This window comes from Corvus cornix, chromosome 6 (genome assembly GCF_000738735.6).
Source record: "Corvus cornix cornix isolate S_Up_H32 chromosome 6, ASM73873v5, whole genome shotgun sequence".
NCBI classification, from domain to species: Eukaryota; Metazoa; Chordata; class Aves; order Passeriformes; family Corvidae; genus Corvus; species Corvus cornix.
Genome location: NC_046336.1, coordinates 10638566 through 10661795, shown reverse-complemented (window position 1 = coordinate 10661795; position 23230 = coordinate 10638566). Strand labels below are relative to the sequence as shown.

At 41.4% G+C, this 23230-nt stretch overlaps 1 protein-coding gene across 2 annotated transcripts in view; it reads right to left on the bottom strand.

Moving 5' to 3' along the window:
* The window catches only part of SORCS1 (sortilin related VPS10 domain containing receptor 1), a 262728-nt gene that overhangs the window by 156521 nt on the left and 82977 nt on the right, over nt 1-23230 (bottom strand). For both annotated transcript variants that reach the window (XM_039553807.1, XM_039553808.1), the window contains exon 2: nt 21407-21474. In XM_039553807.1, coding sequence (XP_039409741.1) covers nt 21407-21474 — 68 coding nt within the window. The remainder of the gene's footprint in view (nt 1-21406; nt 21475-23230) is intronic.

Genomic DNA, 23230 nt, shown 5'->3' with positions numbered 1-23230 from the left:
GGAGATGCTTGCCAAGTCCTATCCTGCTGTGTGATAGAAAGTCACTGATAAATGACTGTAAGTGGAAGGTCTTCAATTCAGTTTTGATTTATTAGTGCCCAATTAGAACAGACACTTTAAGTAACAGTTGCTACGGTAGCCAAACACTGCAGCTGTGACTCTGGGTGGTGGGGAAGGCAAGGAGTCAAGAACAGGTGCAAGATTTTAAATGTGCAGTTCAAGTGGGGAGCAGACATTAATGGATCACAGGTATGCCCCCAAATCCCCCTTTCAGCACTATCTGCACACACACACACCCCTTCACCACCTATCACGCTGCCAGAAATCCACTCATTTATTGCTTAAACGTCCTGTAGCAGGTGAAATAAGACCAGACAACTGTGACCGATCCTTCTACGTCTTCACAGGTCAAATTCCTGCCAAAAATGCACTGAATTTCCCTTTGCAATAGGAGAGAATTGGAGGACTGGAAATACACCAAAAAAAGGTAGTTGATGATTTTTCACTGCTTCAGAATAAAGTTCCCTGTTCAACGCATCTAATTTTTGGGTGAATAGGGCACCTTAACCTTCACATCATGTATGAGTTTTTCTGTCTCCATCCTCTTCCCCCTGTTTTAAAATTTATGGTTACCATTTAGGCTGATTTCAATTTCCATTAATAATATGTGCAACTGATGTACATTTAAGTGATTTTAATCATGTTGTAGTGACAAGTTTAGCTTAAAGCAGGGCTTCACTTAGAACTATCAAGTAAATTTCTCTTGAAAAGGTCAGTTTAACATTTAACAGGAGGGCCCATTCCAGACAAATTAGAATTTGCTCCACTTGCTTCAAGTGCAAACACTTTCTAAGCTGGCTTCAAGAGAGGCATGTCAATCAGAAGAGAAAAGTGTCAGGCACCCAAGAGAAAAGGTTCACTGATGCCTCCCCACACAGCCAGCCCAAGGACTGCTCAGACACGTGGGCAAAACTGAAATATTCCTGCCTCACTGTTCAAGATCTGGGGCCAGACCAACCCACAGAAAGCAGGGAAGGCAGAGCTGGGGGAGATTGGGCAAGCCCCTGACAAGTCAGACTTCTTACTTCTAGTTGCTGCAGCAACAGGAATGCAGTGGGAACAGCTTTCTGTGAGAGAGAGGGGTTATTGTGTGTGCATCCCACAAGGATTTCATATTGCTCCTGCGCCTGGCAGAGGCAGTTGGGCTTTCCAGGAGAGCAGCACAATAAGCAGAGAGGCAATACCTGTAATGCTGTCTCAGTGGCACTCTCAGCAGTAGCCCAATTCCATGCACCCTGCAGCTGGTGACAGCTGGCATCACCACAAATAAAACACAAGAAATAAGCCTGTGCTTGTTGCACTTGAATCCTTGAACCAGAACCTCTGGAGAACACAGTGACATCAGATCTTGTGGTACCTCCATGTTGCAGATGAGCCTTTCACTGTTAACAGTAAAGCAGAGCCTGTAACCTCCTGTTGCTGTGCCCCCCATGCAAGAGTGTAATGTGTCCTAGTAGATCTTTTTCCTTGAAAATAATTTTTCCCTAAGGATGCTCTCCATCAAGTGACAGTTTCTGAATAGAATCAACACATCTTCCAGGGACCTGTCCAGCCTTCCTAGTAGCTGCCTGAATGACATCATCCATTTAGTGACAGGTTTCACAGTCCTTTTTACTATCATGTTTTACTAGTTTCAAAAATGCAAAAATCCTCATAAAACAGAAACTCTGTTTGTCTAGGCAGCCAAGTAAGTTTGTCCAGACAGCTAAGTAAGTTCATAATGGTGTAACTTTCCCCTGACAACTCCCAAGTTCTCCAGGAGTCCTGGAGAAGCCTCAAAGAGTATTTTTGACATTTGTGCTGTCACACTGCCTGAACAATCTTCATTAGTTCACAGGTTTGTGCTTCTGCCTAGAAAGAGTGGCTGGGGGGGAAAAACAAAGCAAACAACAAAAAGAAAAAAAAAAACCACAGTAAAAAAACAAAGTCATGTACACACAAACACAGTGTTTGAAAGTTCAGGGATAAAACTGAAATTTAATTCAGGCATCTGCAGGGTCACTTGGAAATGCTTCAGATACGTTTTCACTTTAGAAAATGCCAACCTGCCAAAGCAAAACTTTTCAGAAAAGCTCCGGAATGGAATTTCCTTGGAAAAAACCAGAAGGAGCAGATTTTTTTATATCTGAGATGTGAAACGTCCAGGCTTTGTAGGAAAGAGAGGACAGTCAGCTCAAGTACTGATGCATCCCTAGCTGTCTAAGCATTAAAACAACAGCTGGGGCTGCTACTGCAGCAATCACCAGCACAGTGAAATTAGTTTCAAGCAAATCCTCCTTTACAGCAAGGCAAACACTGCGATGCAGTCACTCTCAAATGATACAAAACTTCAATTTAGGAGCATCATCCATCTGAGGGGAGCTCTCTCAGCCACTGTGCTACTAATTGTTGTGGGTTGGTGCTCTCCTTCACCCCTTTGAACTCTGCTTGTGTGTAGGACAGAGAAAGATGTTTAATAATGCAACCACACTCATGATTATGGAGAAGAGTAATAGATTCACCAGCAATTTGACTAATCAAGCTGACAAAGTGATTGAGTTCAAAAAGGGAAGGACTCTCCCAGCAGCAGTTCATTAAAATAAAAATGAAATTCTGCACACTTCCATTTTAGCAAAATTTACTGGTTCAAAAGAGGGAAGAAAAAGGAATAGCCTGTATAATCTCAACTATCAGCAAGAAAAATCAGGTATAGGGTACAGCTAAGACTGGATTAGCTCTTTTAAGTTCATTACAATTAGCAAACAAAACTTGCAGAGAGGAGGTTCTGCAAGGAAAGCCCTTGCACCTAGAACCATTAGGCCAGGTGATTGTGAACAGTGGTTGAACATGACAGGTATTCTCATAGCAATGGAGACAACCATGGCTCTGAGGGAGGACCATGACAAACCTCAGAAAGTAAGACAGAGTTTTTTTATGAGAAATGTGTGTTTGCAAGAAAAAAGTAAAGCTGCTTTGAAAATGGAAAGCTGACTCATCCACACACAGCACAGCAGTGGTCCCATGAAGTTATCAACACTGTGTGAGGCTGCTGAGAGTCAAGGAACTCAGCCTGGGTGGCAGTGTGAGAATATATTAAAGTAAGTGTCTTTTTGTGAGAATGTTTTATTTATAAGAGTAGATCAGAACTGTTGGAAAGAATGAAATAAAACCACTTTGATTTTATTTATTATCTTACTTCATGTTAAAACTTAATGGGAAAAATCCTGAAGTTATTAACAGTTAAAAAACTACATGTTTTATTGGATTTCTGAGCTGTTAAAAGTTTTTATAAAGGACATTTCAAAATGGTGTAAAAGATGAGATAGATGAGAGAAGCTGCTCCTGAAGAGAATGGAGGAAACAAGAAAACATGGCTCAGGAAAAGCTACCTCTTAAATGGCCCTTAAGGACCATTAAGGGACATTGACAGAATCAGGCAGAGGAAGGGCTTTAACCTGCGGGTGAAGAAGCAATTGTGTCTGCAGAAAAAATGTGTTACAATCCAAATTAGTTCAAACCATCCAGAAAATCCATCAGTCAGGCATCCAAGTGAGACAAACAATCCCGAACACTGTAAACGGGTAACCAGAAAAGATGGTACTAGTGTTCCAAGACTGGCTCAATGGCTTGGTCACTGATGCAGGACAGTAGGAGAGGGAACCTGAGGGTGGGGGAGAAACTGCACATCCTAAAATTCCTTGTGGCAACACCAGACACTGAACCCCTTGCTACCAAAAAAAGGAAATTGTCCTGAACTCTTTTACCTTTGCATTTGCCAGATACATTTTTCATCCCAGTGGTGTACAGACACCAAAAGAAAAGAGCATATGTTACCAAATTTCTTCAGCCCTGTTGAAAAGCATGGAAGAACACCAACTGTATTTAGGTCCAGACTCAGGAACAAAACCAAATTCTGCAGAACAGATGTAACCACCAATGCTGGGAGTTCTTATTGGCCAGGAAGTGGAAATAAGGCTAATCTTGTAGTCCCACTTTCACATTCCAGACATTTACAGTTCCTTGGGAAATTTCTATGGATTAGGTCCCAGTTCTTTACTTAGTTTCTATTCCCAAGGAAGGAAATATTTAACTGAAGCCACCATTTCCAAATATGATGTTGCTCAACTATCAAAGAAAAAAATGGACAGCCAAGGTAAAACGCCTGTTGTCAATTTTTTTTGTCTCAGCACGAACTCGTTGAGCTCAAATGTATCTTCTAAGGGCTGTGTAAAGGTGAGCAGGTAAAGGAATCTTATTCTACAGGGAAACAGAGAGGGACAAGCACACAACTCTAGTGATTGTACTGTCACTCCTGAAACATGAGGTCTCTATGCCTCCATTAAGACTGTTGAGCTAGATCAGAGGCTGATCAGTCTTCAAGCCCTGGACTTGTGCATAATGATTAACTCCTAGCTCACCTTAATAAAACCTTGAACCAAGCATCTCCTTTGGGTACTCAGAGAGGGAGAAACCAGCTCAGCTAATTAGACAGAGTTGTCACAGCAGCTAATCAGCACACCTACATTCATCCCAGTGATTGGTACCAGCTGGGGAATAATTTCAAAATTTACCAGGGAATTAAGAAAGCACACCTTTGGGACCTGCTGGAATAGAAGTTTTTGGCTGACAGAGCAAAAAAGATGCAGGAGATGAAGCAGCAGCTAAAAGTAAAGTTTGCTTTAGAAAATCAGGAGTGAAGACAGGCAAAACACACCAGAAGTGGTTCTTGTGGAATTGATAGATCATCTGATCTGCAGCGCTGGTGGGCAATGGAGCAGTAGTCTACTTTAGAGGAAGCACTTGTAAGAAAGCGTCATAAATTAATCCCAGCAAGTCAGCCTAGAGTGCAGCAAATGACAGCACTGGAACACAAACAGTAAGTAAATCACATCTACCCCTGCCTGGGGACTGGGTCTAGATCTCTGTTCTTTACCTCCAGACAAACCCAGTCCTAGTCTATTATTTCAATTAATGGAACAGTCTTTTTATACTGAATGAAGATATTATTACTTGTCTACTCTATGACTCTGACAGAAAGGCAACACTAACAGTGAATCTTCCTTACTGTACCACTGGGCATTAACTCAGCTGGTAGTGCTGACAAGTCCTGTCCAATTTAGAGGCTGCTAAGTTCAGCTCCTTGAGTGCAACTACCTCATCTTTTCAGGACTCTGTCAGTAGACGAGTTATGCTGCCAGCCATGTCCCTTCAAAGAATCCAGGCCTCTTGGCAGTTTATCCCCCTTTTTTTTTTTCCTTTGGCATTTAGACATTACAGAGTGGTATTTCATATATAGCTGAGGTTTTGAACAGACTGTCCTGTGAGCTCTGTAAATCAGGAGCAGCAAGCTTGGGCCTTCTGTCAGGACTACTGACAGCTCATGATCTGAGCAGATGAGATTTGTCTGCCGCAGGTCTCTGCCACAGCTGTACAGCCACACACTGTGCACAGCTGGTGCCTAAAACCAGGGCAGCCACCTGCACCCCCTCCACAGAACCACAGAGCAGGAGAGGCTGTGGCACCCTGCTGCAGAGAAACAGGAACTAAGCTCAGTCAGAGAAGTCTAACAGCTACCGTGGCATGCCTGACATGCTTTCTTCCTGTTTTGTCTCCCAGAAAGGGCATGGTGACCCCAGTAACACATAACAAAACAGCCTTAGCTGGCCACTGATCAAACCTATCTACCCCCACCTATCTGATTCTCAGACAAATTCTTATTTAAAATTTACCTCTGCCTTATCTCCAATTCCGTGGATGACAACCCTATTTGTACTGTTGAGGCAGCTGAGTTTGATTCTTCATAGAGCCCTCTAAGTTCACTAATCTCTTTATTAACTTTAGCACCTATTCACACACTGCAAATCTCTCCTAGGAATAAGATGCCAACACCAGAAGGTGTAAATTCCTCCAAGAATTAGGGCAGCAACCTGAGAATCACTGCCTGATGTGCCAGCAACACTTCCTTCCCTGCTGCAGCGGGCTCACCTGTGTGCTGTATCCAGCCAAATCACAGGATACTCAGCTGGAACAGTCACAGTGCAAAGAATGTGGTACATTACTGGTTGGTGCCCAAACAAACAGAAAGGAGCCATTTTACAAATACTGAAAAATACTCAAAAGAACTTTGCGTTCCTACGGATGGTAGAGAAAAGACAAAACAAATCAGACAACAAAAATTCTGTCTTTTTGGATAGGTAATGAGCCTGACCCAAAGCTTACTGAAATCTGCACAAGCCTTTCCACAGACTTAATGACAGTTTACAGGAGACTCTGTGTAATTATCCTATATAATTACATAAAAGCCTGCTAGAGGGTTAGTGAGAAGACAAATGTTTTTGACAACAGGAAAGTTCCAGACGGCCATGTGATGTTCCAGAAGAAAATATAAATATGTTACTTAGCTTTCAGAGCAAGACTTAAAGCTTCTTGACACTAACAAAGAAAATGTCAGAAGCAGGGAGTCCAGAGAAGCAACATTTTAGAAAGGAAAGGAAGGGACAAACCTATGTGGGAGGACAGGATGACAATGCCCAGTGGGATATTAAAGCATGTACGTGATCACTGTCAAGTGTAGGCCAAATACACATGTAAATTAAGGCATCTGAGATGTTGCTGATTCACTTAGCATCCTCTACCCCTTCCTGGATGAATTTGAGCTCATTAGGTGCAGCTGGAAGACAACAGCTCCTGTGAGAAAATCAGGTGCCAGAATGAATGGAATTATGCAACCAGATTTAGACCATGCAACTTGTGTACTTTCCCAATGTGCCAGACCAAGCTATGGCCTCTTTGTGTTTTCCAAATTAAGAAAAAAGCCCACCACCAAAAACAGAGCCCTAAAGTTACTAACACAAGTGTCAGTGCTCAATCTTTAAGGGAGAGGGGGAATTTCTGCATGAGGACAGACAGACAGGGTGAGTGTTGGTACAATCCCATGCAAGGCATTACCTGCAGCCACTGAGAACAATGCTGGCAATAACTGCATGATTCCCCTTTTCCCCGACTTTCCAGCAGTGAAAAGCAATTTTGCAGCCAGTAGAGGCTGACTCATCCTATCAGATGGTGAACTTCCAGACCTTACAGAAGCTAACGCTGCCTTTGAGATTTCTTTCTCAGAACACAGAAGACACAGCTTACTAGAATTTTAATCTCCTCTGCTTTTTCCTTTCTGACCAACATTTCTACATGTTCTTTTGGAGAGGCTTTTTCTCACAGGAAGTCAGATCTGTCATACAGGGAAGGAGCAGGTAGATTCAATTCTCTACATCACGTTCAACCAGAAGAAGGCAGAGAATCCACCAAATTCTTTCAGAAAATTCAAATACAAAGCCAATAATGCCCCCATTGTAGGCTTAGGCCCACAAATTAAATAGGAGTAACTGATGTTTTTCATCATGTCCCAAGCAACTGGGTCTTAAGAGTCAAGGTTGTTGCCACTTCTCTGAAGAGAGAAATATTTCTGAGGTGGTAAAAACAATCTGGTCAGCCTGCAAACAATACAGAGGTGAAGATCATCCAAAACCATCACTACTTTATTCTTCCATACTTCCATTCTCTGGTAAGCAGTGCGATACAAAAGTACAACAGCACGAGTTTACTGAAGAGCCAGAATTTTTCTTAACTACTGAATGGAGCTTTCCAAAGTTTCCCTTTTTACTTTCTCTATTCATTGAAAGGATAAGGCAATGCTTAAAGAGCAATCAATAGAACTCAAGAACACTCTGTTCTCCAGCTGCCATATGAAGCTCCTTGCCCTGAAGGCTGCACACAAGTGAAATTTTATGTCATTTACTGCTTTTTCACTTTCACTCTCCAACATACTGAGTGGCCAGTTCATTTAGAAGATAAAAAAGAGCTGTGTGAGTTTTCCTTCATCACACAGTAAGATTTCAAAAATATAAAGAAGTGTAGGAAAAAGAAACTGGATGGCTAAAGGCACAGAAAAACCTCTTCCTTCTCAAGCACTAATTCAGCTCTCTGCAGCTGACAGAGGCCAACAACCACCTGGTGCTTTTCAGCTGTCCATCCTCCTAAATCCTAAAAGATTTTATTGGTTCAAATGATGGATACATTCTGAGAACAAAAAGTAAACCGCACAAATACACCCACCAAGGGCTAATAAATACCTCCACTAAACACTTCTGCTGTTTTAAGAAGTTGCGGAGCCAGAAGTCAGTATTAGCTGAAAGGCCACATCAAAACAGTAACACACATGGCCTGGCCTTGTTGCTATACCCTTGTCATCTTTGCATGCTGCAGGTTCACTGGATCAAATGGATCTTTGGTTCAATCCAAAACAGCCCTCAGTACAACTGCAATGGATCTTCCTTGTTCAGTGATCAACTCCTACTGACTTGATGGAATTACTTAAAATAAAAAAGGCTAGAGTGCTAGTTATTATAACAGGAGTAAATAGCCTCACACATTCCCTCAGTTAAATGAGACACGCTTGGATTATGGATTTGGTTTGCGGGTAAATTGCAACATGCAGGTCCTCTGCGTAATAACTCTAGATCTTTCATTTTCTTCAATACCAAACTGAAAACCACTTTTTTTCCCCCTTTTTTGTAGAGCACTGATCAGCATTTCAGGAGTTACTGTGCATCAAAGATAATCCACAAATATAAATGAGGCTATTATATCTCTATACATGTTCTTTTCATGCAATTTCAACAGAAATTCTGCAAATTAACATGCCCTGTTTACTCTGAGAACTTTATTACATCTTCTTCCTAAACCAATTGACTCAGCATGTTTCTTCTGAAACAAAAAATAGCAACTGAATGTAGCATAAGCCAACTGCCAAGCCCAGTGCTTCTATAATTACATTAATAGAGGGCGTGAAGAATGAATTTATACTTATTACAATACCTACCATTATTTTCTAATAGGACATAGATTGAATAGACTTTACAGCTGCACTAACTGTATTTTTGACCCACCTTTTCTGTTTATTTTGTACTTTAATGGTGCTAAAAAGCTAAGTGGTAATAGTAGCCATCCAAATAATATCAGTAGTAAGGAGAAAAGCCTAACAAGAAGGGGGATGCTGCTTTTACATCACTGGCCAGCAGTAATTTCTGGAGCTTGTGGGAAGTGGTGCTGTTTGACTCAGGTCAGTTAATTTACTCCAGCTTCTACAAGCAGAAGGGCTGACTCCCCACACAACCCTTCTCACCTTAACCATGTCTAATCTTCTTTGCTCCAAAAATCAGATTTCCTCCCCCATCTCTCATCGGTGTTTGTCATCCTTTACCTGTCCTGAGTAATCATTTGGCCACCTTATTCCACCATTCATATCTTCTTCCCTTTTTTATATCTCCCAAGTCACTATTCTAATACAGACACCAAACTTGGTTCAGTTGCAATTTTATGCATTTGCTATATCCATGACCTTAGGAGGAGGTTTCTGATCTGTTTAATTTTACGTCTATTTTTTAATTGAAATCAACATTTCAGTTAGTCTCTAACTTCTGCCCAGAAATCCCATCTTGGGAAGAGTTTTATTGAAATTTGAATGCTGTCTTAAAAATCTTTACATGCCAAGTCAGTATCTTAAACATTTCAAAGTTCTAATTTCTTCAAAAATTCAACTCCTGGCTCCTTACCTTACATGGTCATTGATCAGATCAATGCATTTCGGTCTTTTCACTGTGGGACATGAAGTCCAGTTTTTTGCCTTTTCTAGCTCCTACACACTGGCCAGTCTTTCTCCATGCAGTAAGTAGATATTACATGGTCCTGTAAGTTCAACCTTCAGCCCTTGTCCCTGAAGTTATTCTTTGTTGAGCTACAATACATTTTTTCAAGTGAGCTCAGCTTACTAAGCCATCCATTTGCCCACTGTGACTACCTCCGGTCTCATTTTGATTCACTACCCCGCCTGTCTCAAAACTTGGAAATTATATCAGATTTATTACCAGACTAATGGCAAAGAGGGCCTATATCACTGCACCTACAGCTAACCTTCCTGAATGTCATTAGACATATCTTGCCAGGAGAGATTTCCTTGCACATCAATTTCGGTTCTCATGAACTTGCTGATTCTTGATTATGCCTAACCAAATATTTCACTATCCAACAGCCACAAACCCATACAGCGACAGGACGCAAATCTCCAAACCCCAACCAGTATCCTGTTCTCTGAATCATGCAGCTCTCTCATATCACAGTAAGTTCATTCATACTCCTGCTCACTCAGATCACAAACTGGGCTGATTAACGCACAAAGAAACACTAAATAAGAAGTAGAATCCCTGTTCTGAATCCAGGGCCCTTTTGCTTCAATCAAACAAATTATTGTGTCGAGGAAGAAAAGCCAGGAGATTGAAAACAACTCCTCCAAGTCTCTCCTAAGGCAGCATTTCGCTTCCAAATGCTGTTGTGCATCATCTTAATAAAGCACTTAAGGAAATAAATCATAGGCTATTAAAACACTAGTGATATCACAGTTGCTTCTTTGAGCAACATCCACATCTTGAATTTACAATACATGTGTGCTGAGTAGCTGGTGGACTGTAAAGAAAAAATAAAAAAAAGCATATTGCCTTCTTCCTTCTTTGGCTCCTTTACCAGAGATAAAGTCGACTGGGATTGTAATGTGCTTTTCTTACAAAAGAGTTAGCATTGTGAAAGCTGTTAACATACAGGGAGAGATTACAAAGAATAAGACCATTTACCTTTGAAAAGGGAGCACTTAGAAGGAAAATTTACTGAGGTCTTTGAGTTTCTTTCTTACTACCTTCACCGTGACTAGCCTCTAAATTTTATGCTGCCTCATAACAAGAGAGCACATCGTCACTCGAGCATTGGCAGGGAAGTGAAGAGAAATTATATTTCCACAATGCCTGTAGTCAGTGCACACTGCTCACAGCCAAAGGAGGTCAGAGTCCCTGCAAGCCACAGATGCGCTCAGTGGAAAGGGCCAATAGTCTATAATTGAGATAACTTACATTTTTAACTAGATAATAATGTCATATGGCAAGCCATCAAAACTCATGTTTTGGGGCATAAGCTGATTCCTGCAGAAGAGCAAGAAAGAAAAGTTATCCAAGAGGTAGTAGGTTTCTTACTGAAAGTTTAACACTGGTAATAGCTGTCATTTATTGGGCACTGCTGGAGGCAGGCTAGGAAAAAAAGAGTCTCCCTCTTGAAAACACTAGCAAGAAAAACTCATTTTGAGGAAGAACTGTGCAATAACTTCACATTCTTACCTACTCCACAGAATGGTGTTACTTTCACTTAGGCAGTCCTATCGTGGAGTAAGGAGGAAAAGAAAGGCTCTAGTTCTGCCTCACTCACCTCACAGAAAACACAAGAACAGAGGAGCTGAAAAGTTACAATTAGGAAAAAAAGCTTGTTCCATCTCTTCATAAAGAAAATAAAAATTTCATGTTGCTGCTACCTCTAGTGCTTTTCCCAGCAATGCCACACAGTCTGTGGTCATAAAACATCTTCTGTGGTGATTTCCCTTCCTTGGAAAGAGTTTAAAAGGACGGGTTTGGTTCTGATTTCTTACCCTTTTGCAAGGATTAGCCTCTGTTCAGGCAAAATCCAAACTAACAACATTGCATATTGGCCCAAAGATGTCAATCCACCCTGCCTGCAAAGGCATACAAGGGTTTCTAACGCTTCTGTTAGGTATTGGAAGAGAATATATCAGACATCTGGCTTGGTAAAGCAGAGTTCAAATCTCTGTTAGACTTCACCCATGGATAGAGACTGTAGGCTTATGCAGCTGTGTCTCCACTCTCACTCTTCCAAGACGGGATTTTATTATCCAGTTTAATCTAAAACTCTCAGCTCGTGTACTGTACATGGGCAGGTAACATAACCCCATTACCCACACATGCAGTGGTGAAGAAGCTTGCGTAAAGCTGGATGTAGGAAGGCCAGGACTCAGAGCTGTCGGTCTCGTTCCACAGCTCTAACCAGTGGAGAAATAAAGGAGACCAAAAATGCGTGGTTTTCTGCCTCCTCGATTGATCTTTTGGAGCTGACAATGTAAACACTTGAACTATCAGTAAGAAAACAGTGACTTGTTGATAAAACACAATGGGAGCTTAGAGCTGCCTAAAAATTCCTTTTATCTTGCTGTATTACAGAAGGGTAATTAAACAGACAGTTGTTCTGGCCTCCTATTTCCCTTTCAGGTTATTTGAAAAAGATTTTCTATTCAAATACAAAAAGACAATGCTGGCCTGATTTTGACTGCATCCCTTTTTCCCCAGAGGTTACAGAGCCCATCAGACTGGCAGCTGAATGCTGTGAAGACTGTAAAGCCTACAGCTTAACAAAAATCTCTCAGCAGCTCAAGACAGGCAGTCAGGGCCTGCTGGGGAAGACTGGCAGCTATTAATAAGCGACAAGGAACCTGCCATCTCTTCTGTCTGTGTCCTTTCCACCTAGCTTTGTTTCTCCCTAATATATGGGAAATACTTAGCACTCAGTTAACTCTGAGGGGGTGTCTCCTTTGTTCCTGTTCTGCCAACTGAAGAGAGAGCATCTTTGTAGCATTACAACTGTGAAAGAGAAAAAATCCTCCGCTTTCATCAAAAGTAAATACTAACAGAAGTTCAGTAACAGAACAGAAGGTCTGTTTGTTTTTTTTAGTGCTGGATAGTGTAATCATATAAACCAATGGCCAACATTCAGCTGGTTTTCAGGAAAGCCAGTCACAAGGTTCTGCTTGGCCTGACCTGAGCTGTGATCTGAGCCTTTGGTATGACAAAGAGGTACCTACGTGCTCAATTCATGGAGGAACCCACCACATTTTTATTCCAGTTCCATCCTATCCTGATTTGTCTTCTCAGCTGAGATACTTCAAGCAATTAAGAAAAAAGCTCTCAGGAACCAGGTGTGAAGAATCTATGTTTGGGCTTTCCCATCTGTACAGCTATTGAAGTTATTCAATTCTCCCTTCACTATGGGAAAACCAGGAAGTGGGGCTTTCTCCTACCACAGAAAAGCTGAGATTGAGAGCAACCACCCAACTCCAGCAGCTCAGGCTTGAAGGAAAACCAGAAGAAAATTAGCAAGAACACCTACACAGATATGTACCTAGCCATAAAATACAGCAGTAAAAGTACATTAGTAGAACGAACAACACACTTTCTGCAGGAAATTTGCCTTGGAGAAAGATCAGATATCAGTCTCTATCTCCTCATGAAGTCATTTAATGCACAATACATGTGGTGTTTCTGAATTTCTATTCCTTTTCAACTCAGCATCTCTCATAGATACTCCCATCTGTGTAGATTGCAAGATCATTGGAAAGAGATTTTATCTTCACACCCAACTACATAGCACACACTAAAATGCATGCTGGGAAAATTCATACAATTCTCTAGTAGAAGAAACTCATTTGGAGGATGGGGGAAATAATGGGTGAAAGGAGGGCTTTTTACCTCTCACTGGCAAAGCACAGTATCAGTTTAGAGCACATTACAAGCGATGTTCATAATCAAGAGGACGTATCTTCCTCTGCCACTTAATGCATCTCGCCAGTGAAATGACTTGGAGTAATAGTAGCAGGAAGCTGCCAGCCAGGAGTGAAAAGTTCCTGGATTCCCCCATGCCTCCTCCTATGTAAGGGAAACTTGAGCTGCAAATTAATTCCTTGCTCACCAGGAATCGAGTCTCCCTTGGGTTGTCCCTGTCATACAAGGACAAACTTCCACAGTCTGAGTACACAGAGGCCCTCAATGGTACAGCCTAATGACAAGGGCAAAATGACCCTTCCTTGCCCTAGCTGGGCCAGTGACCTGCACAATACTCACTAACAGTTCTGTCCACACGCAGATCTGGAGTCTCACCCAATAGCTTCAGCCTTCCTAAAGGACTCTGTTCCTTCCTACTGAACAGCTCATGCCTTGATGTCCTACTTACATACACACACACCCCTCCACAGGCATGGGAGCCACTGGCAGCATCACACTCAAAAGCCAGCTTTGCTATCATTATTGAAGACACAAGTTGATTAATTGTGAGCTTTATTTGTTCTTTTCCATTTTGCCAAATTATTATTTGGTAGGTTAGAGAAATCAGAAGAAAAAAAAAAGACAATTCCAAGCAAGCCCTTATGTTTCAGTGTAAATGGTAGTCAGTTTATGCTGCACAACAAACATACCATTGATACATATTTAAATATGCATTTTTACAGCACATCTTTTCCAGGTGCTTCACTAAGTCCTCCAAGAAAGACCTAATGACATATGCCTGGCCCTTTCTGCAGTAACAATAAACTTTGACTGTTTCCCTGGATAGTTCCTGAAGTGCAGATGCAAAAATATTTGGGATCTGGATCTGAAAACCTCAGAGTTCAGCTCTCAAGCTAGTATAATGCATTCAACTGAACCAGCTCTCTGTTAACCCAAGCTAAGCCCCAAATACACTTTTTTCCTTTTGGGGATTAGTAGTGGACATATCCCTCTGAAGAGATGAGTACAATTTTACCCAGCTCTGCAAAAGGACTGCATAGGTATGAAAGGAAGGGAAATATCAGAACACAAAGGGTGTTCTGCTTTCTGCTTATGAACTGGTAAGTACTGTGTGGTTTGTCTTTCTCCCTAGTCATCAGCTCCAGCCTAGCCTGTCTGCAGTTATTATACAGCCACAGCAGACGGATGAACCCCGTGGACCAGAACCAGAGACAGTTCTGTTTTACCAACATCATTTGAGCAAACAAGTGCAGCCTAGGAAACAGATATTGAAGTTCATCATCTAATTTTCAGGGTAAGAATGACAAAGTACATTTAAACACTGTATGCCTATAAAGTGGCATGAACATGGTGCATTTGTTACTTACAGTATACTGTTAATTTATGTCAGCATTAATATTCATTATCTTGATTTACATGTTTCTTTCATGCAGAAAATGGATTTGGATTCTTTCTGATTTACTTGATAACACTCCTACATTTCATGACTGGCTGCATCAGAGAACACATTTTTAATAGGCTTAATAAATTTACATCATCATTAGCACTGAATATTTTATCCTCACAGAGCAGGGAGTGAGAAGCATATCACTAAATCCTCAACTGATAATATCAGGGTATGACTCTGACTCTTCAAGCTAAGTCAAGGGAGAACTTACATGAGATTGATTAGACAAACATACATGATATGCCACAAAATGCAAAGGTTTTACTAGCCCTTTTTCTTTAGGGAATGTAAAACTGGTAAAATTCAATAAAATTTAAGTTTCCTGCTAAACTAAGCATCTGCTGTGGGTTGTTACCTAGGTAGGTCATTTGCGGGGGGGGGGGGGGGGGGGTTGGGTGCACTTTTTGTTTGATTGGTTGGCAGTTCACCCTTCCCACCCTTCATCTTTCTTTGAGCTGGTTTTGATAACAGGAAGAACATCCAAGGAAACTTTGGCAACCAAGTAGAAGAGTTGACTGTGCTAGAAGTTTTTATTACTGTAAGTCACCAGGGTAAAATGAGCCCTCTCAGGTACAAAAATTGATAGCTATAGAAACTGTTAGGTCCCTAGGGGTCCTGATGGCTGAACAGAGTGCCCCCCCACAAGAAAAAGGCTGCACTGAGCTCCACACACAGGGCATAAAAATCCATGTTCTAAACCCACTTGCAGTGCAGGCAGATCTCCCACTGTGATCAAACCATATAAAGATACTGCTTCCTACAGGAACAGCTGAGTGTGCAAACCCATTCTTCGCTCCCCCAGACACCCTCCAGCATCTCTACACAGACCAGCCAGACGTTTCTAGGTTTTCAGGAGAGAAAATAAAAAAAGGATTAAACCAAAAGACACAAGGAAATGTCATTGTTACAATTTCACTAAAGGCCCATAGGAGATAATGTAGCAGCATTTATCAAGCTCTGATATTCATTTAAGAAAAGTTACTTACACTGAGCAACTGGAACACTGTATTTATAGATAAAAGCCTTTCAAATAGTCCTTTTCAAGTTCCTTTTTCCCACAGAACTGCTGGCTAAAATGTGCTTAATGAGACTTTCCTTCCCCTCACTTTTTCAGTTCCTCTCATATGGATTTGCTTCTCCTACCTACTTCACCTGAAAGACCCTAACCTGCTGTTGCAGAGCACACTGTCACTAAGCCACACACTATGACCTTATTAGTGTGGCTCAGCAGGTAGAAGATAAATGTGAATTGAAAACAGTCAATCTGCAAAACAGAAGTAAAGAACCTGCATAAAAGGTCCAGGAGAATGATGAACACAATAACAGAATGTCATAGGTTAGCAAGCAGTAGTGAGTATTTTGGACCAAACCACTACACTGATATAACCTAGAAATTCCCCTTAAAAGAAGTAAGCAAATGTGGACAAATATTCAAGTGTCCTGTTGCAAAAACTCTCTTGTCCAGAGAAGAAAATCTCCACAAACACATCGACAGTTCTGGGTGGCTACAGTTCTGATCTGCAGAGAGGGCAAGGAGCCAGGAAACTGCATGCAGAAATATCAACATGGGAGGCTTCAAAACACCTTTAGTATTTATAGCCACAGGGCTGGGGTCAACTCTGACTCTCCTCTGGATTACAACCCAAATTCCCTTCTTGAAAGGACAGAGCTGCAGGATGATGTGCAGTGGTGGTGGTGAAAGAAATGGATAACTAAATTGATGGAGGGGTTAAAAACAGCAGTTCAAGGTTAAACAAAATGGCCATGAAAAGCTAGAAACAGAGGTAGAAACAGATCAATTTTAAGCTTTCCAAGAATGAAAAAAAAACCCAGCAACTATAAACAACCCCCGCTTTACATATGGAAAATTAAATCTACATCTACATGAAACGTAAGTATTTTTCAGTGTCCTTGAGATTTCTTTATGGCATATGTGCAGAAGCTTCCGTAAAGCAGAAACCAGAAGCAGCGAAGGGCAGGTTGGAAGTAATAATTACTCCTGAACTGGGGAGCTCGGAGTTCAGGCAAAATGTTGGAGTGTCAAGATTACCATCAATAACTTCCAGAAGTAGCACAACAAAAGATTATGATTTAAAACACTCTCACACGAAGCAAACTCTACATCTTCCTAATTTCTGGCTGGAAAGGAAAGTTTAATTACTGTTATTTTTATACAAAGTTCCAGGAAATTACTCATTTCTGACCAAATACAGAGGTGTAAGAAGGCAAAGAGGTGAATGGCAGCACTCATGGTTTGACAGCCTCTCAAGGTCCTGAGGGAAAGTGTCGCTTATGCACATCTTTCCAAAGCATCATATTTACACAAATAGGAAAAGATTAGTCCTCCCACAGCTGTCTACAGCTCATGGATACCATGTGCACTATTCTGACATTTTTATTTATTTGAAATGTAAGCTTATCTTACTCCAGTGGTAAAAAACATCTCCAAACTCTCACAGATTAATCCTCTTTTTGATCTGAGAGATATGTACGAGAGGAAGAGAAATAAATCCAATACACTCAGTTAATTGCTCAGTGACAGATAATCTTTCCTCCTCCATTTTCTTTCTCTTCTATAAAAAGAATAACAAAAATTAAATAAAAAGTTCTCAACTAAAACTGCGGGAAAACCTGCTGAGAGGATAACAGCATAATTAAATTCAGGCCCAGCCTGATGCAAAATTTCATTTACCATGTACAGAAGCAGCAGTTCACCTGCCATACAAAGCTCAGTGCACACAGAGCCTAAACAATCTAGATAGATTCTCCCTGTCTCTTTCCTCTAACTGTATTTCACCCCCTCATGTCTGTCACCAGTGGTCTTTTAATTCATCAGTAGTTTTAGAAGGATGATCTCCATCTGTTAGTGTTGCAGCCAGCTGTAGTTAAACTGGCTGAAAAATAACAAAGAAATGTAATCCTAGCAGGAAGTAATGTGTTTATAAAGAGGACAGATTCATATCCTGTAGGCAGTGGCACAGTTGGGTTATAGGTGGTTACAGTCCTATCAGTAAGACTGCTTACACCCAAGTACACTTTGGAATGACAGATGTGCTTATAACCAACTATTACATAAATGACTTGTGCCAGTGACATGTTTCTACAGCCCCTCATCAACCTTTTGAGAGCACACTCGGCACAGGAGGCAAGAGTGGTATTTCTTTGCTATGCATTCAAGACAGATTCCTCTTCAGTTGTGGGTACCTGCAGAACTACCTTTCTCCTCTATCCTTCAGAAACAGAACTCCTGATATCAGAAAGCAAACCAGACATAAGATGATGTTTTCTTCCATTCCCCAGAATGAAACCCAGAGGCACGAAATAAATTGCAAGGTATGTTTCACCCCTTCTCTCGAACCTGTTTTTTTCCTATCCTTTTCAAACAAGCAGGGAGATTTAAATTAACATGTCACTAAAGCAGCCAGGAGGAGCAACAGCTAATAACTCTTCCAGGTATATAGAATAATAAGATATGCCCACCTCACCATCTCTTTCCATCGCATTAAGAACAGAGAAGCTGTCCCAGGATCCTCGTAGGCGTAATTACCAGTGACCTGACAGCATGCCTGCGTGTTGAGGGGGGATCTAACAGCAGAGCCAGATGCAGGACAGAGCACAATGTAACCATCAAGGGCTTGTTTAAGGTCACAGGATAGAAAGAAATACAAAGAAGTGCACTGGCAGCTTCCAGAGCAGCCATTGAGCACTGAAGAGCCAATCACAAATAATGGAGCACTGGAAAGACAAGTGGGTTACTTCTGGTTTTCCAGCATTGCCCCATTCAGAGCACTTGCCCAACGGTTCTGAATGGTTGGCCATGCAAATGCAATCAAGTCCTGAAAAGTGACACGTGCCAAGTGAAGCTGAGGGTTCAAAGTAAGACAAGGGGTTCCTCAAATAATTTATGGAATTCCTTGTTCTGAAATGTCACAGGTACTAAAAATTTTAACACACTCCGAAAGATATTGAGAAGGTCAGCTCATGGAATATTAATCCTCTGGTATATACTAAAACAGAAAGAAAATTATTCAGCTTCTCATAGACCTTACACTGAACGTTGAGGATAACTTAAAGCTTACGAATGAATGCTAGTATAATACTAGAAGGAAGTGTCAGATATGATAATCATTTTCATATGGTCTTGGTGCCAGCCTGTTTGGGGACATCATGCGGGAGTTGCACACACCCTCAGCTTTGAGCCTCCCTGGGACCTGCAAAGCAGCTGCACAGCTCCTTATATCTCTTTCCAAGTCCTCTTTTCTCCTCTTGTCCCTCTCCTGCTCTGCTTGCCAGAGCTACCAGAGATTTAAATGACTAATGAATGTTTCCCCCAATTAATATTTTGACATCTGGTCGTTTTAGAAGCAGACCTGAAGAGAGCAGGCATAGAAACTGGGAAGAATAAACAGGAAAAGCAGTGTGATTTTCTCCCTGTTCTTTGCTACTGGCTGATGTACTCTTGGGGAAGATCATACAAGAATCAAGAAACTGTAAAATCCAAGAATTAGAACCAGGCTAATTTTATGGAATACTGACATCATCAGGAGTTTGCAATTACTGGTGCTAATTAGACAGAGAATTGTTTTTCATAAAATACTCAGATTTTTACTTTTTCTCAGACTGTTTTTGGTAACAGAATTCCAAACTAGAGGAAACAATCATGCTATTCTTATGACGTTAATCACATTCTGACATTAGGACTGCCTGAGGTCAGGAAAAGTGCCCTGCACTCACTCTAGGACTGCTACACTGATGAGGTCCCAGCTATTTGTTACATTCTCCAGTGGCATCCACGCAGTCCCTTCCTTTTTTAATCAGGGCAAATTTTATGCCATTGTGGAATGCTCCACAGAAAGCAGAAACAGAAAAGAGCGTAAGGTCATCAGCACAGTTTTGTGCCGCATTCATACATCTCATCAGGAAGTGTGCTTTCCACTCTGATGTGGCTGCCCTAGTTTCAGTCAGAAAATAGTATCTCAACACAATCCTGCATCACATAAGCAGATCTTCAGCACTGTCAGCAATGGGGAAGGAGGTGTCTTTGCATGCTGAAATGCTACATCTTCTGCAATGACTGACAAAAGAGAGCTGAGTATTTCCCAGGGTGGAATGACTTAGGGTACTCAGAGAAAATGGAGATATTTTTCATATTTATGAATATTCTTTTTTAAAACCATTGAGAAATTAAACAAATCTAGCACAAACTCCCTTTAGAAAAACACTGCCAAAGCCACAGTCCTGAAAGACCCTTTATGTGTGCACACACCATAGTAAACACAAAGGAACAGAAAGTCATGGCAGCAAGGTGTATGAAAGAAAAGATTGATTAACTTCCCATAGAAGGATGAAAAACCATTTATTCAACCCCACAAAATACTAATACTTTTGAGTATTCCTGTTACTGCTCAGAATAAATCTTAGAAGTACTGTGTTTCTTTAAGTTTTAGTCTGTTTATTTTTGGGTTTATTTTTTCAGGCCAGGGGGTGAAGCAATAGCCCGAGTTCAGAATATCCTTCATATCAAGTCCCTCCTCTGTCATTCTATTAAAACCTGCTCAGCTCCTGAGCAAAAAGCTTATTTGTTCTACTTCTGACCCCAAATTCCCCCTTAGAAAAGAAAACCCCTTTCCTACACAAGTTTATTACAAGTTCGTTCTAACAAGAAGTTTTAGTTTCAAATACCCAAACTTTTCTTCTATCCTGCCAGTAGCCTATCCACCTTCATCAGTGACCTGCATACAAAACTCCTAAACTTCCCACCAAAGTTTCACAGATGAAACCATGAGAAAACCTCCCTTTCAGCTCATGAAAGTAGTACCAGGGACATATGAAAGAGGAAACACCTCTTAGATTAATTTTTCAGAGAAATAAAAATAGACACCATCTGCTCCCATTGAATCCAAATAACTGCCTTAAGAAATTGTTCACGGCCCAGCTCTTTCCTTTGGTTCACATGGTACATGATATGCTTTGAAATCATGAAAGTATCAAAACATTCCCTATAAATTGGTCCAGCAGTCAAGTTGACACAAGTGGAAATCAATTATCTAGTACTAATCCCATCAGTTCTAATCAACAGACGTTGAATACTCACTCATAGGTATTTCCCCCAGGCTCAGAAGCACTGGCTTTTCTTAAGGATCATTCGGGCAGACAAGCCATGAGATCCTTCATTATAAACAAGGACTTTAGGCTGCTCAGTTCTCCCAAAAGTAAACCAATTGGTTGATTTCAATATGAGTAAGATGGGAAAGGGGAAATCAAAAGACAGCATAACCATGATGTACCTTATCTAGCTGAAACAAGACAATCAGACTTCAGCCTTTTTGTCCTTGAGTATGAAAGAAAAGGAGTGAGAGAGGGTTTAGCTAGAAACCTTTCAGCACATTTAAAGAAATCCAATTAATTTCAATAAAAGAATTGTATCAGGCTTTTCCTATTTAAGTAAGGTGGTAATTATTAACTCAATTTATCTCCATACCTCCAAAGAGAGCTCTCTGTGATGCTTCCCAGGTTGTAGTCATACAGCTTTGTCAGAATTAGAATCACCTAAAGGCAAAAGAAGAAATCATGGTTAGTCTCAAACAATTACAATTTCACAGAACTGAAATGACCCCGGGGAGGGCTTAGGATTCCTTTAATGGGTGCTTAACATAATTGAATGAATAGTTAAAAGCATTTGCCTAAACTGACATGGAAAGAATTTGCAGAGATACATGTTGAGCCAATTGGACCTTTTTTTGTTCAGTTCCTCTGCAGGATATCACCAGCAGGTTCCTCCCTTAACCCAAAGAGGCAGAGTGCAGTGGGAATGAGTTCAGACCTAGACAAAGCTTCAGGATAGAAGACAAGATCTCGTATGCAGTAGAAATAGTGATTATTTCCTGCTCTGTTTCACAGACACAGAAACTGCTGATCCTTTTCACAGCTGTGGTGCACAGATAACCCACTGGCCTGTCTCCAGTCAAACACTTTCTGGGTGCAGCAGATGATTTGACACAAGCAAATGATCACCAATTTTGGCTTGGGAGACCCAGCCTGGATATCAGGAAAACACTCAATAAGGATAATAGTTCAACACTGGGACAGACTACCCAGAACATCTGTAAAGCCTCCATGCTTGGAGTTTCTTAACACCTGGCTAGACAAAGTCATGGCTGACCTGATCTACAGCTGGTGATAACACTGCCTTGAGTAAGAGGTTGAACTGTGGACCTCCAAATATCTGTAACAACCAGTGTTTCTATAAGTCCAGTGAAAAGTTTTAGGTTCAGACAGAATGGAAGTGTTTCCAAGTTTATGACTTTTATTAGCTCTTTTGATAAACAGCTTTTCCCTCCTGCCAAAACAGGCACTTCCAGAATAAAATTATCTTACCGGGGGAGGAAAGCAATTTTAGCGAAAAGAATTTCCAGCAAAAGATTTCAGCCCGCTCTTTTGTTAGTGTCTTCAAAAAATAATTTCTGACTTTAAAGATGATGGGCTTCTTTAACAAGATTTACATTTGGGACAAACTACCAGACCATTACTATTGCTACTAATTTATTTTGTGCGTCTCCCTCCAGGTGACTGTATATCTTATCCTCCTCCCTATCCCATTAAAACCGCAGTAAATTAGAGACCCAACTCTCATCTGACAAAACCTCTGATCTATATACCTCTTACTATTTTCAGCCTGGGTTCCTAAGAAATGAGGCTCACAGACACACAATCCCCTGGTCCCTGGATAAAATTGCCAACTTCAACCAGTTTGGCAGAGCAGCAAAGGACTGTAGGAATTTCGGTGCCCATCAGCCCAGTGCCAGCTGGCACAGGAATTGCCACATGGGGAGGAGCAGACCTCACCACTGCCTTTTCCAAAGCCAACAGCCCATCTACCTCTTACACACCAATAGCTCTGAAACAGCCATAATGGGAATTGTCTCCTTCCAATACGCTCAGCATGTGAGACAGCAGAAAGAGCTGATGTGGGAGCTAAGGGAGCACAGTTACTGCAAGAGAGGAAGGCATAGGGGGCAGAGAACACACCTCTGAGAAGACATCTCTTTCTACAGCACAAATCCCAAATCACTCCTAGCATGGAGAAGGGCTGCCCAGAGCATTTCGTATCTGCACGAGCACAACTCACATGCAGCTCATGGGGAAACTCACACAACAGCCACAATCCCCCTCTGCTCCCCAGGGCGTCCTGACACGGACATCCCCTCTGCTCTCCAAAACCCCAGTGCTGGCAGGGAGGAGCTTCCCTCTCTCCTGGCAGGTCCCTCTTTGAAGAGTCAGCCAAGATGGGAAGGCCCAGGCGAGG